The 14,968-nt window shown below is 40.4% G+C and overlaps 1 protein-coding gene across 2 annotated transcripts in view; it reads right to left on the minus strand.

Moving 5' to 3' along the window:
• Positions 1 to 3,347: 3,347 nt before the first annotated feature.
• LOC120564331 (anoctamin-1-like) overlaps positions 3,348 to 14,968 on the minus strand; it is a 49,019-nt gene continuing 37,398 nt past the window's right edge. For both annotated transcript variants that reach the window (XM_039809183.1, XM_039809182.1), the window contains 7 exons: positions 13,290 to 13,390; positions 11,930 to 12,072; positions 9,888 to 10,040; positions 7,002 to 7,054; positions 5,858 to 6,042; positions 4,480 to 4,585; positions 3,348 to 3,791 (listed from right to left, as the gene is read on the minus strand). In XM_039809183.1, coding sequence (XP_039665117.1) covers positions 3,513 to 3,791; positions 4,480 to 4,585; positions 5,858 to 6,042; positions 7,002 to 7,054; positions 9,888 to 10,040; positions 11,930 to 12,072; positions 13,290 to 13,390 — 1,020 coding nt within the window. In that variant the 3' untranslated portion in view covers positions 3,348 to 3,512. The remainder of the gene's footprint in view (positions 3,792 to 4,479; positions 4,586 to 5,857; positions 6,043 to 7,001; positions 7,055 to 9,887; positions 10,041 to 11,929; positions 12,073 to 13,289; positions 13,391 to 14,968) is intronic.

Consider the following 14,968-nt stretch of genomic DNA (forward strand, 5'->3'; position numbering starts at 1 on the left):
GAGCATAATATGAGCACTTTAATCCTGACATACATTAGTGAATCCTTCAGTGTGCATTCATTATTATTGAGCCTGATATGACACCATACTTTCTTCACTCCCCCAGGGTCCATCTCTGTTGGGATCATGCCGACAGTGCCGAATTGTTGTGAAAACTTTCCTCTTGATGAAATAGAAAACGAGTTCACAGGGAGCATCAATCTTTTGGGATCTTTATTGCAATAAACAGCGTTCACAGTTGCAAATCCAGATCTAGGAAAAGATAACTGAATTTCAGATGAAAGCGTTTTTAAACACGCTGAATTGTCTGTATACTTGAAACCTTATGTCTAGCAAATCTTTTTTTGCATCTGTCTGCTCAAGAATAAAGAGTTGAAGGCTGGATTTCATGACTTTGCTTCATATAATTTTGGCTGGAAAGCTGAAGGTGAAATTCTACAGGAAGCAGAAAAAGACAAGGTCTTAGGCAGTATAGGCCTAATATAAGACAGTATAACTCATCACAAGTGAATACAGTTTTAAACTGCCAATACAACAGTCATTCTAATTTGATTACCACTGGCAAAACTTGAAATGCATTCTTTAAAGGTCACTTATTATGCTCATTTTTGGGTTCATACTTGTATTTTGAGTTTCTTCTAGGACATGTTCACCTGCTTTAATGTTCAGAAACACATTTTCTCATACTGTCTCCCTTAATATATACCTGTATTTACCCTCTGTCTGAAACACTGCATTTCCGCGCCTGTCTCTTTAAGGCCCCTTCCTGAAAAAGCCCAGTATGCTCTGATTGGTCAGACTTTCCAGGTCTTCCGCATCTACACTCTAGGACTCTTTGCACCGTCATTGCAGCCGGGGAATGACTGTAATGGCACTTTAACGGCACTTTCTATGTATATGAATTATAGTTGTGACATCACAACCGTGCAGAAGTCCTGGCGGCTTGTTTAAAGGCACAGATTCTGAATACATACTCTGTGCATTTCTCTGTGGATTGATCGTTTGATACTTTTACAGTACTTATATTGCACCTAAACCTGCTTTATAATAATAATAAAAAAAAGATCTCTTTTTACAATAGGGACCTTTAAAGGTTACAATACAATGGTTTCAGGTGTCTATTTGTGGTGGGTGCCCACATTAATAACTGAATCAGGGAATCAAACTTTCATGAGTAAAGATGTTATAGAAATACAATATTTATTCAAAGTATACATGGAAACTCACATGTTCCTCCACTGCACATTTTGTTAAGCAGGAGAGACAGCATCATTCCTTCAATCACAGTAAAGACAATGTATTGTAAGCAACGTCATAGCAATAACAATTCAAATTCAAAATAGTTAGAAACAATTATAGTAAAGCAAGTATTTTCTTTTTAATAATGTTAGCTACAATGCCGAGCTACAGTTGCAGGCAAACCATATGTCAAGAATAGACAACTAATACAAAGCTACACTTTATAATGCATGTATTAAAAATGAAATAGCAAATGAAGCAACGCCTGCAATAATGAGATATTTTTCAATGACCTATTAAATGAAAGAATGCATCTGCATTGAACACACCACGCTGTGTATCTACAGGCACGGACTTACACAGCCTATCTTTTTCATGCCTCTGTGTGTGAGCACATTTCCAAATGTTTGTGTGATTTTTAATTAAACAATATGTACTCATAAACTCAATGTAAATGGCATTTTAATAATAATTGAAGCCCTTAATGCTTTAGCTCGAAACTGCTAACACAAGCTAACAGACAGTGAAGCAATGCAAAGCAGTGTTTCTGATGAGGCAACTTCAATGGTAAGGAATTCATATAGTAAATACTGAATCTTATCTCATTGTGTTTGTTGTGTTTTGAGCCCACCACTCAGACTGTGCCAGTGACACATCCGAAGACCACCAGTAATGGAGGTAAGCCTGTTTCTGCTTGTTGCCGTTAGGAACAGTACAGTATCATTCGCAGCTCCAATGCAACATGCCATTTTTGTTTTGGATGCTTCCCTGTGGCAGTGGAAGTTCTTTTAAGCTGCATGAAAATGCTCAGCCATGGATGCTGTTTGTAGGTACAACAGGAGTGTAGCAAAACTCAAATGTTTGGTCTCATGCAATACATGTATTAAGGCGGTTCCTGTTCAGAGGTGACGAATATAAGAGGAGGGAATGGAAACGTATAGGAAAAGCCGATCGATGCACATTATTTATCATTACAGATGGTAGCAGAGGAAATTTAACATATGGGAAAAGATGTAACATATGCAGTACCTTTATTGGTCACACACACAGACTTGCAGTTCCAAATGCGTCTCAGCAAAAATTCCAAGTTCAGCAACAGAAAATAATTTCTTCTCCATTTGTTTAGTGGCACTTTGAGGGAATCAGATGGACTGTGGCTAGGCTCATTTATATCTGTCATCTTAGGAAATACCGCGCAAAAAATGTGTTGGTAATGCAATATTTGCGCCCCTGACAAATTGTCAGGGGGTATTTGAACTTTACACTTATTCATAAAAAAGCTGTTTACATTGAGTTTTTTGAGCACACATTTTCCAATTCTACATGTAAACATCTAATGCACATTTGAGATTTGTGTACACTTTGCAAATGCTGTTATAAGTGCAAAGCTAAAAACACATTTACAGATCCTTGTACTCATTTACAAATCTGAGTACGCACATATGAATTGAGATACAGGTTCACAACTCTCCACACACATTGCAACATACTTCCCTTACACCTCATCAGCCAGCTACTCTCCCAATTGTTGGAATGTTCTGAACGAAAGGACAAAAACAGTTTAGCTTAGCCTGAGGCTACATTTACATTGCTACGTTTTGGTTTTTAAGCAGAGTTTTGAGCCAAAGGCGAACTAACATGCCCGAACCGCATATCTCATCAACATTTACGTATACTGGGCATGGTCTGCCTGTTGCTGGTAGTTGCCATGGTTACGTTAGCAGCTTAGTGTTAGAGAATGAGACATTGTGACTGATAAGACCCAATCAGACAGCGAAACATTGGCGTCAGTGTCAGCGTTGCCAAAGGTCTCTGTTTGCGGCTGTTGAGACTGCAACACAACCCCGCAGATTCCAAACCAAAACGGGTCAGAAGTGTTTCCTAATGTCTCCGGTTTAGGGGCTCGGAAACACCAGAGCAGGGGGAAATGCCACAACAGGGGGAATGAGAGGGGGAAATGCCAGAGCAGGGGGAATGAGAGGAGCAAACACCAGAGCAGGGGGAATGAGAGGGGGAAACGCCAGAGCAGGGGGAAATGAGAGGGGGAAATGCCAGAGCAGGGGGAATGAGAGGGGGAAACGCCAGAGCAGGGGGAAATGAGAGGGGGAAACGCCAGAGCAGGGGGAAATGAGAGGGGGAAATGCCAGAGCAGGGGGAATGAGAGGGGAAATGTAGCAATGTAAATGTAGCCTGAGCTAGGCTGCTAGCAAGACTTGGTAACCAATACTTTCTGCTTACTACTCCACTGAACTCAGATTTCATTGTTGCTAGCATTACAGGCTTTTAGTGCTGTTGGTGTGCAGTCCCGAGCCTGGGGGAGCCGTTGTGCTGTTGTTGTTGTTGTTGTTGTTGTTGTTGCTGCTGCTGCTCCTGCTGCAGTTCTCCTTACCCCCTGTAGAGGCCCTGCTTTCAAGAACACAGATCTTGCCTTGTTCTTCCTTCAAGAAGAGGTCTACCAATAGAATCTTCTCCTTGTGGATCTGGAGGATGATGTCTTTAGGGATGTCCGGAATCAGCCAGTCCACAATGTCGCTCATCAGCATCACAACATTCTGGTAGAGATAAATGGAAACCAATCATGTATTTTCATCGTTTTCTCTAATTACAGTATTGGTCCGATGGTTTGTTTGTAACCAGAACGAAACCACCCTGAGGAAAAACGCGTTGTCACACATGTTGTTCTGACCAGGCCCTATTCTCGCTTTGCCAGACCCTCCTCCACAGCGCTGCGGAGGAAGGCTGGTAAGTCCACACAGCATTCCGGGATGGGAGAAAAACGTGCTCTGGTTTATTGGCATTTCTTTAAACCAATCACAATCAACATCGCTGGACAGAGCCACAGTGCCGCTGCAAAATAACTTTGGGAAGGAACTTGTTTTGGTTGAACGTGTACGTTTAAAGTAGTTTTAGTCTTGCAACAGAAAACTCAGATTGGACAGATAGTCTAGCTAGCTGAGTGACATCCGACGGAATTTCCGGCGGCATTGGAGCAATACTGGAAGTGGAACGTCGTGGATAAAGACTATACAAGACGGGCCCTAAATCAGCCTCACTAATGTCGCCGTTACTCATTTAAAAAGTTATTGTGTGCCTCATTATATCAGTGCCATGTTTATATCAGTATTTACATACCGAATACAATTAAAATATTCAATAAAGTATGAAATAATGAATTTCTGATAAATTCCAGCAAACAGTTCTAGTACGCTATTTTATACTTTTCTGCATCTGTCACCTTACCTGGAAAACAATGACAAAGGCTAGTCGGACAGCCAGCACTGCCCAGAATTCCTTTGAGATCTCGTATGGAGTGGTAGACCAAGGGGGTTCTCTGTAGTCCTTATACCTTTAGAGACAAACAGATATTTTTTTGGTTTAGTCTTCCATTCTGAGGAAAGATTATTACTAATTTTATTATCCACATAATAATATGCACGAGTAGCCACAGAACTGTACTTATTATTTAAACCTCCCTGCACGGCATCAGCATCTTGGGGTGATTGTTAAAATCTGTCTCAATTTGTCCCTGGAGAGTCCAACTATTTCTGTTATGTCAAGAAGCAGGCTGTTCTCATGAACCATTCGTACATATAGCTAATGCACTGTAATTCTTATGTATTCCACATATTTATTACTGTCAGCACTGCACTGACTGCTGCTGTATAAGACCGTGAAGATCTGTGTATGGATGAGGTGGGGGTGGATGGTTGGGTCATAAAACACAGGGCAGCGGAGGAGTAGAGTTGGTGTACGATATACGAAGCCGTTCTATGACAATGCCTTGCAAATAATTATTACAACACGTTTTCTGTCTTTGCACTTGCAGTCATGTTAGATAAGATAACTATCCTCACAAGCTGACAGTAAACACTGGCTTTGGCAGGAGACAGAGGCCATGGCTTGTCTCAACATTGGTCTCACTTGATTAATTATACCAAAGATCCTCTATATTAAAGATAGCGCTTTTCAAGCAGCTCCAATGGTATGAAACGGTACACACTTCTTGTCTCCTAAAGGGGCGTGGCCTCGTTTGAAAGTGTAATGAACGATGTGTGGATGGATGAAAAGTAATATTTGTATAATTTATTAATATTTTATTTTGCTAACGCTAGATATTTACACAGCTAAAAGACATATTTAACATCACGTTGTTATAATTAGTTTTGTTATGGCGATCACGAACGTTAGCTTCTCTGTGTTGCCAGATCTCGTGAGTTTGGTCCTGAGACAGAAACAGGTCTCAAACAAAGTTAATTTTCTCCTGATGTGTCCGTCTGAAAAAGGCCATTTTGGTGTCAGAATGTTCTGGAGATATGTGGCTTGCTGAAGAATGGCTCCAATATTTACTTTGGTGACTATGGGGCGAAAGGATCAGTTATAATCTGTGTTCACGTTCACTTCTCCCGTTGGAATCAAACCTCAGACCTCCCGCTAGTATTCTAAAGAGGCGTGGACGTGACGGAGCCCACGTGACACTGATACAGGAAATGACTCAGAGTTCTAAACCGTATCTGATTATATTAAGTAACTCATTTCAAATGGACTGGACTGGTTTTATGACAGTGGTATATTGATGTTTAAAATGCTAAACAATTGTAAACTGAGATTGATTTCCCACCTGCACATTTCAACAGTGTAGCCGAGGTACAACGGATCCATGGGTTCTTTGCCTTCCTGGAAGTGGCTGACATTAAAGTAGGACAGCGTATTGTTGACAAATCCATGCATGGAGCCATCGGGGCTGTACATGTACTGGTAGACCATCCGAGGGATGAAGTCTGAAGTGAAGGAGATGACAAATGCCTAGGAATTGTGGTTGGGTTGGGGAGGTGGTGGTAGGGGGGACAGAAATGGGAGTTAGAATGTGTAAACAAGACGAATGTAACAACATTCAGTGTCAAGTTTAAATGAAACCATCCACTGGATTGTAGTAGTTGAGTTGAAGAAGTTTCATCACTCATACAAGAGGCTTCATCATCCTGTTCTCTTAAACATTGTTTACACCTTGCTGAGCAAATGGCGAGCATCCATGTATCATTTCTGTCTCCATTACCCATATCTACTTGAATTAGTAACATTACAGTATCTTACATTCATGTTGTCCCTGGACATACACCTGGGTTTAGTATGCTTGAAACAAACTAACAAACTAGGTCATACAACGTTTGGAAATATTAAATATGATGCAAAGTAAGGAAGGCAACTTATCTGTGAACACTCAAAATGTTGATATATCACACAGCTCCTGTATTTATGCAGTTTCTCAAATGATGTCATTTATTTAGTGTGTCATTAAAGTGTGTCACCGCATTGTTTCAAATCAAAGTGATGGAGTACAGCACTGGTTTCGCCAACCTTTTTGGTCAGGGGTATCCCCACAGCCCTGTCAGATGAACTCACATACCCTTCGTCGGTTCCCAAATGTATGTTCCAAATGTTTAACGCTATTCATTATATAAAAGTGGATATAATTACATTTTTTATATAATTGAACTGTGAAGATTAAGCTGGGTTTCATCAGCAAACATAATAGGATACTACTACTTGGAGTGAGGCTGAATATTTGACTACTAATAGTTTCTTTATCATTTGAACTGTTTAGTCAGGTGTTACAGTTGACTTAATGTTAATATGGTTAGGGTTTGATTTATAAATTCTCAAATTACAGTAGTATTATATAGTAGTACAAGTACCCCTGGATGGGAATCACTGGAGTACAGTACATGCATTACAATCAATTAATACATTCATGTTTTACTTACATTAATGATGACGGCCACATTTGCTACCCCTCTTAGTAAGTTGTACCATATACCTGTAGACATAACATTACAATATGTATCAACTGCTGGAAGAAGTTTTCTAAGGTGCAGTTTTTGGTTGTCAGGAATATATTTACAGACACATTTACAGCATTGTACATGCAATGTATTTTTTACTATCGGGTTCTTTTATGCATTTTACACCTTTGTACAAGGCAAGGCAAGGCAAAGCAGATTTATTTGTATAGCACATTTCAGCAACAGGGCATTTGAAAGTGCTTTACATAAAACATTAAAGAGCAATTAACAACAGATAAAATACAAGAATAAAGGTTACAGTGCAGTATAAGAAATGAACAATTCTTTAAAGAAAGGCAGTATCAGTGGAGTTTGTTCCAGATATGTGGAGCATAAAAACTGAATGCTGCTTCCTCCTGTTTAGTTCTGACTCTGGGGACAGAAAGCAGACCTGTCCCAGACCACCTAAGAGGTCTGGGTGGTTATAAACCAGCAAAAGTATTTTGAAATCGATTCTTTGAGGCACTGGAAGCCAGTGTAGAGACTTCAGTACTGGAGTGATGTGATCCACTTTCTTGGTCTTAGTGAGGACTCGAGCAGCAGCGTTCTGAATCAGCTGCAGCTGTCTGATTGATTTTTTAGGGAGACCTGTAAAGACAACGTTACAGTAGTCAAGTCTACTAAAGATAAAAGCATGGACAAGTTTTTCCAAATCCTGCTGAGACATCCGTCCTTTAACCCTTGATATATTCTTAAGGTGGTAATAGGCTGACTTTGTAATTGTCTTAATGTGGCTGTTGAAATTCAGATCTGAGTCCATGACTTTACCAAGATTTCTGGATTTGTCTGTTGTTTTTAACATTGTCGTTTGAAGCTGAGCGCTCACTTTTATCCGTTCCTCTTTTGCTCCAAAAACAACCACCTCAGTTTTTTCTTCATTTAATTTAAAAAAGTTCTGGCACATCCAGTTGTTAATTTGTTCATTGCACTTACTCAGTTTTTGTATTGGACTATAGTGCCCTGGCGATAAGGTTATGTAAATTTGTGTGTCGTCCGCATAACTATGGTTATTTATTTTGTTGTTTTACATAATCTGAGCCAGTGGAAGCATGTAGATGTTAAACAGAAAATGCCCCAGAATGGAGCTTTGGGGAACTCCACGTCAGATCTTTTCTTACCAGAGACAGTTTTGCCCTTAGTGGGAGGAATGGCATCAATAACATTTGTAATTTTACAATTGAAATTATCTACAAGCTCATTGACTAAGACCCCAAAGAGGGTGGGTGTGGAGGAGAAAAGCTGAATGAATGTTTCTCTGGTGTTTTCAGTGATATTGCCGTTAAAGAAAACACAGGAATAATCAGAGAGAGCAATATCAGTCACTACAACCTTGGAAAAGTTCAGACCCTTGGAGATAACCAAGTCCAGAGTGTGCCCCTTATTGTGTGTGGGCTCCGTCACATGCTGAGTCAGTCCATATTTCTTCTGTCCTGGGGGTTTTCAACATGAATGTTAAAATCACCAGCAATAATTACACTGTCAAAGTTAATACAGATTATAGACAGCAGTTCAGTAAAGTCATTGAGTGAGGGGGTTTGAGGGGTGTTGGACGGGTGAAGAGGGGGGTTGAGATTTCTTGTCTCTGCTCTCTGGTCTCCCATGGTCAAATCTCTGCTCAGGTGGGGGCTGTGGTGGATCACTGCTGTGCTTTGTTATGTCTTCCTCTTGTTTAGATTTGTCTTGTCTCGTGTCCTTGGCCGAGGGAGCAGATGTGTGGCGCAGAAAGTAAAGTAGGTTAGAGGTGAACAGCTTTACTCCTGGCTTGTTAAGGAAAAGGCCATCTGCCTTAAAAAGATGTCTGCGGTCCCAGAAAAAGTTAAAATTATCAATGAACTGCAGAAAATGGACGGTACATGCAGTTGAAAGCCATGTGTTCAGTGCCAACAGTCTGCTGAATCTCTCAACTCCTCTTCTGACTGGCGGTAGAGGGCCACTGATAAACACCTCCGCATTTAGAGAGCTGATTGTGTTCAGCAGATCCATAAAGTCCAGTTTCAGAAATTCAGAATGCTTGCTTTACAACATCATGTATCTTTACATCACCCTATATGCAGTATAATGTTCTTCACAGTTGGGTTTGCTGCCACAATATCCGGGATTCTTTGGGTCAAGTGAGACACCATGTCTTTGCGAAAGCAGAGTATTGGTGCTTTTACTGTTTTTTACATCTCTTACATCAGAGTCACCCACAATCAGAGTTTGAGGCGTTAGCTTTCCATGTAGCTTTTTACTTTTTGAATTGCTCTCAGTCCTTACCCTGCTGTGTGACGATGAGATGTAATCCAAGTCATCAAATGGAGATCCAGGGTCCTACAGCAGTGCAGCAAATCTGTTATCCAGTTGCACACTCGGTTGTTGGGGAGGCATTTTGTTGCTATTTCTCCCTTTCGCAGCTGTCCACGGCTGTGTCCTACTAAGTACAGGGGTTGAAGAGGCGCTCTGCCTGGATGATAATGCAGGCCAGTCGGTCATATCACAGATTTTGTAGTAGTCATCCAGCTAATTAGCTTTAGCTAAGTACCACATTTACAGTCACTGTAAGACAGGCTTGTGCTATTGGTAGGCCACGCTCACGCAGTACTGAGGAGGTCATAAAAATTTTGAAATATGCCGATAGCCTACTATGTCGACAAAAAATGTATAGCCCAGTGATGTATAAGTATCCAGGAGCCGCTGCTCATAGTTTCTCATAGAGGTGGAAGCAAGATTATCAGCAGAAATATGCAAGCAGAGGCAGGAGCAAGCAGCAAAGCGTATGCACTTTAAGAAAGCAGGAAGCAAGCTACAGTATGTTTGAATACAACCCACCAATGTCTTTGGCTCTTGCTGCCACTGGTCTTCGCAACTCCGTCACAAATTTCTTAGCATCAAGTCGTATTTCAATGATGTTGTTGAGCAGAGCAAAGAGCGGAGCCAGGGGGAAGGATGCCACGAACAATGTCACAAAACCAAACTGGATGACTGGACAAAGAAGAAGAGAGAATATATTACAAAAGGCATCACTACTAACCGTCTGACTTATATCTGTGATTGCCTAGACTGATTAAGTCCTGTATAGTGGTTTAACAGTATATGCATCTACTGTAAACTAGTCTTACTCAAGTACACTTGTGTCATCATCTACGACACTTGTTTTTGTTGTCGCTACAGTGTAGAACAGCGTGCCAATCACAAGACCCTAAGCCCATACAATGGAGTCGACCTTCGCATTATTCATATTTTGGAGACAGCAGTGTATAAAGGATGTTTGGGGACCAGGCCCCCAGGAAGTTCCCCAGGCTTTGAAGCCAACTGAACATAGTGGCCAAACAGTGAAATTACAACTCCCAGCCCATCACATGATGCTCTCTTTGCCCACCAACTTCTGGCACAAATTATACGTAATCGCAGAACACTTTTAAGCCTTGGATTCGACTCAAACCAGCAATTTTACAGCTTTTTTAGCATTGACAGGATGCAGCCAGCAGAGTGCCTGAGAGACGCACACCATAGCAACAACTATGCAGCAACTACTACCAATGGATGTGCATCTTGTCAAGGTGTAAAGTTGGATGGACTTGATGCAGAAGGTTTTTTTAGTTCAGCATTGGATTTCCCTTGTTGATAGCACCACCGCAACACTAGATGGATGTCATCTGGTCCTATAGTAATACGTATTACGTTGTATTTCCCACTGTAACTGCATTTTCATTCTTTAATGTACTTTGTGATACAAAGTCCAACTTGTGTCATTGCAAAATATAGGTAATTAAGGTTTCATTCACATGGATAGAGCAGAGGTCATGGTTAGCAGGTTTGCAGTGGAGATATCTCCGCTAGATACGTGCAGATGAGAGATGTAGAGATGTCTCCGCTAGATATGTGTTAGTAAAAAGGAGAGGATTATTTTCCTTTTCATTAAGTTTCTTCATCTGGTCTACCACAGGACTATGACACTGGCGAATTGCTGCCTTGAGGACCTCAAAACTAACCTGCTGCGCCAGATGAGAAGCCGTCATTGGAACTTAGTCTATATCCATGGCGTTCCACTACAGGGATTGCTCCGTTGCTGCAGGAAATTCTGCCGGATGCATGTATTTTCGCCAATGTCCGTTTCCTTCCTCTTTCTTTGTATTGGAATTGAATTGTTCTAAACTCTGGTGGATTTGTGAGGACTATGGTTAACTGCGCCTCAGATCTCTGCAGGGTAAATCCAAACAGCTAGCTAGACTATCTGTCCAATCTGAGTTTTCTGTTGCATGACTAAAACAACTTTTGAAAGTACACGTTCCACCAAAACAAGTTCCTTCCTGAGGCTTTTTTGCAGCGGCTCTGTGCATAGCTTAGCGCCACCCATGACGATTAAGATTGGTTTAAATAAATGCCAATAAACCAGAGCATGCTTTTCTCCCATCCCGGAATGCTATGTGGACTAGCCAGACCCTCCTTTGCAGCGCTGTGGAGGAAGGTCTGGCAAAGCAAGACTATTGGAAACTGTTTGGAAACGGGCAGGCACTTTAAAATGTGGTAAACTGGTAGTTCAAACACATTGGGTTGAAGCCTGACCATATGGATTTTTGTGTGTGATCCCACAATTCTTGCGCAATCTTGTGATATCGCAATAATCCAACTGCGGTGCAAGGTAACCTTAGAACCTTTAACAATGTAAACATTTACATGATCTGATGAATCATCATTCTGACTTATTCAGACTAATAAAACATTGGTGGTCTTTGATTATCTCTTAGGTGTAAGCATGGTATTAATTCTATAGATGGTCTGTATCCCCATAAGTTTAACATAAAATCCTTCTTGTGAATGTTCTGCTTGTGTTTCTGTCTAGTGCTGAGGACACAAAGTGTGGTACTGACTCATTTCCATATATTCAGGCGTTAACCCAGCAAATGGTTCCAGGAAGTGGTCAGCTTCGTATCTCTGCAGCTTCTTCTGTCTCTCTTCTTCTTGAAAAGCCCCTTGCTTTGAGCGAATGTAGCGAATCAACTTCTTCAGCTTGCTGAGGAACACGCACACACACACACACACACACACACACACACACACACACAATATGAACACAAGCATTTTGTTTTGTTTATTATTTTGCTGATACCCACTGTGAACTTCATAATAGAGAAAATAAATACTTGGAGGGCTGGATCTTGTTGATTAATAGTTGTTATTTGGAGCTTGAAAAGAGGGGCGTCTGATTTTTGTGTTGAGCTAGGCTTCCCTCCTAGGGGGTTGTAACAAGTATTACTATTATTACTATTGTGAGATAGGCTAGTTATTAGTGCTTCTGGTGGCCCCTGGCCTCAGTGGTCGATATTATAAATGTAGGCTCTGCTACTTCTTCTCTCTTTAGTTTATCCTTGGTTATTTTTTGCCTATTTTGTACCCTCTACAACAGGGGTGTCAAACTCAATTCCACTAAGGGCCACATTGGAAAATGAGAATTGCATCCAGGGCCAGACATGTATAGTTTATTGCTTAACGTACAAATCTTTGACTGTATTATTGCATGTCTCATATAGTCTTCTCACTTACAGTTTGTTTGACATAAAGCCCTAAAAAGGTCAACAAAAAAGTTTCTCAGCCATCATAGAGTTTAGCAAAGCAATCAAAACAATGATTACATTTTTAAAAGCAACCGACTCACAGCAACCTGTTTCACAGCCTGGATATGAAACTCTCTCCTTCTGTGAAAGTCAGCAACTCCGCCAAATTCAGCTTTGAGTGTTGGGTAATTTCAGCTTTAAATAAACAGTTTTCCTGTCTTTTTGGTCTGGCCCACAACTAGGAGGGCCAAAACGTATTGTGAACCTAAACTGATATGCGGGCCGGATAAAAATTTGCAAGGGGCTGGATTTGAGTTTGACATGTGTGATCTACAACATGCACACCCACAACAAACAAGCACACCATACAATACTGATATTATGGATATTCACATCCCATGTTATGTTATGTTATGTTATGTTCCTTTGTTATGCTTTGCAACCCAATAAATTACTTTGTTTGATCCGTTAAACTTGTGCATCTCTCACATTTGTATCCGGGACAAGCCCCCATTTTGTCATAACCAGGCTCTTTGGCCATGACTAAAAATAAGAGATGCACAATTTTAAAAGCTCAAACAAAGTAATGTATTTAACAAAAGTAATTAAGTTGCAAAGCATAATGACAATGTGATTTGTGATGATAAACGACCAAGTTAAAGTGATGCGTACTCACGGTACTCCAATCTCAAAAAGATTGTTCTGAATTAGCTGCTTTCCCAACATGGTGATACTCAGCTGGATACACAGCTCCATCAGACAGCCTCCATGAGTACACTGTAAAACAGTCCAAAACTACAGTTGACCACAGCAAAAAGGCATTTTAACAAGTAGGCCCAATGCAAGATGACAACATGTATGTAAGGGTTTAAAGGATTGTTAATTTGTATTAATGGCTTATTAATGACAGCACTTGGCTATGTGCTGACTTCTGTTCTGAAATAAATTCTTAACCCAAGTACCACTATTCCAGAACCATTGGGAACAGCTAAGTAAGTGAACTTTAAGTTTAAAAGGTTTTTTTTCACGGTAGTATGATTATGATCTAAATCATCTCACAGCTTGTTGACATTTATTGTGCACAGGAAGTCTAAAAATACTGCTCCCACCACCTCACCTCGATCCAAACAACTTCATGGTTATTTGGTTGTCTAATGGTTTTCATAAAGTAACATCATCCTTTGATGAAGCTTGAGTTGTAGGGGATAATTGACAGATAACAAATTAATGTAGTTTGTTATAATTGTGGTAATTCTTCTTGTGTATTATTCTTACGGTCAATAACCAAAAATCTCACAAGACTTGAGTATATCATGTAAGTAGCACAAATATGAAATGAATGATGACCATTAAAGAGGACATATGAAAGACTCACTTTTTCAGTGCTTGTGCACAAACATTTGGGTATCTGGGGCTGTGTTTCAGAAACTTCTTAAAGCGCCCATATTATACTCATTTTCAGGTTCATAACTGTATTTTAAGGTTGTACCAGAATAGGTTTACATGGTTTAATTTTCAAAAAACACCATATTTTTGTTGTACTGCACAGCTCTCTCTCACTGCTGCAGATCCTCTTTTCACCTGGTTTCTGTTTTAGCTACAGAGTGAGACCTCTTTTCTTCTTCTTCTTCTTCTGTACTATCTTTGATTGCACTCGCACATGCTCAGTAGCTCAGATGTAGATCATGTCAGCTAGCTAGCTCCATAGAAGTAAAAGAAAGGCTGTTTCTCCAACTTCAGTCAGTTACAAGGCAGGATTAGCTGGGAGACTTCTAAATGAGGGCGCACATGTAAGTAGTTCTTTTGTAGATTATGGTGAACTTGTGTGTGTTGTAGCAGTGCTTTGCTACTGAGAACGAGGTACCATGCTAGTGTTAGCATTAGAGTTAGCATGATAATGCTAACGCTACGAGCTAACGGTTGTGGTTAGCCAGCTCATTTCGGACTGTGATGTCACAGTCCGAGCCGATTTTGAACAGCTCACTAGGAGACTGAAGGCAGGACACATTCAGAAACCGTATCTCACTCAAAACAACATGGATGGATTTATTTCAAAGTTTGTATGTGTGTGGAAGCACCAGAGACACAAAAGAACACCCCAAATCCCAGAAAAAGTGTTTTTTTCATAATATGGGCACTTTAACTTGCAGATGTTTGGTAATCATGTTAATTAGGGTATGGCATGATTTATGAAAAAAAAACATCAAAGTTGAACTTTTCCTAAGTCCATGTTCCTATCCTAACTTAGTGTCCTAAAAGTGTATTATTTATTTGATTAGGACAATGCACATTAATGAACATTTCTGTAAATGTGCCAGTGTTAGCCAGTCAGCTAATTTTCAACTGTAGTCCTAG

This window comes from Perca fluviatilis, chromosome 8, assembly GCF_010015445.1.
Source record: "Perca fluviatilis chromosome 8, GENO_Pfluv_1.0, whole genome shotgun sequence".
Taxonomy (NCBI): Eukaryota; Metazoa; Chordata; class Actinopteri; order Perciformes; family Percidae; genus Perca; species Perca fluviatilis.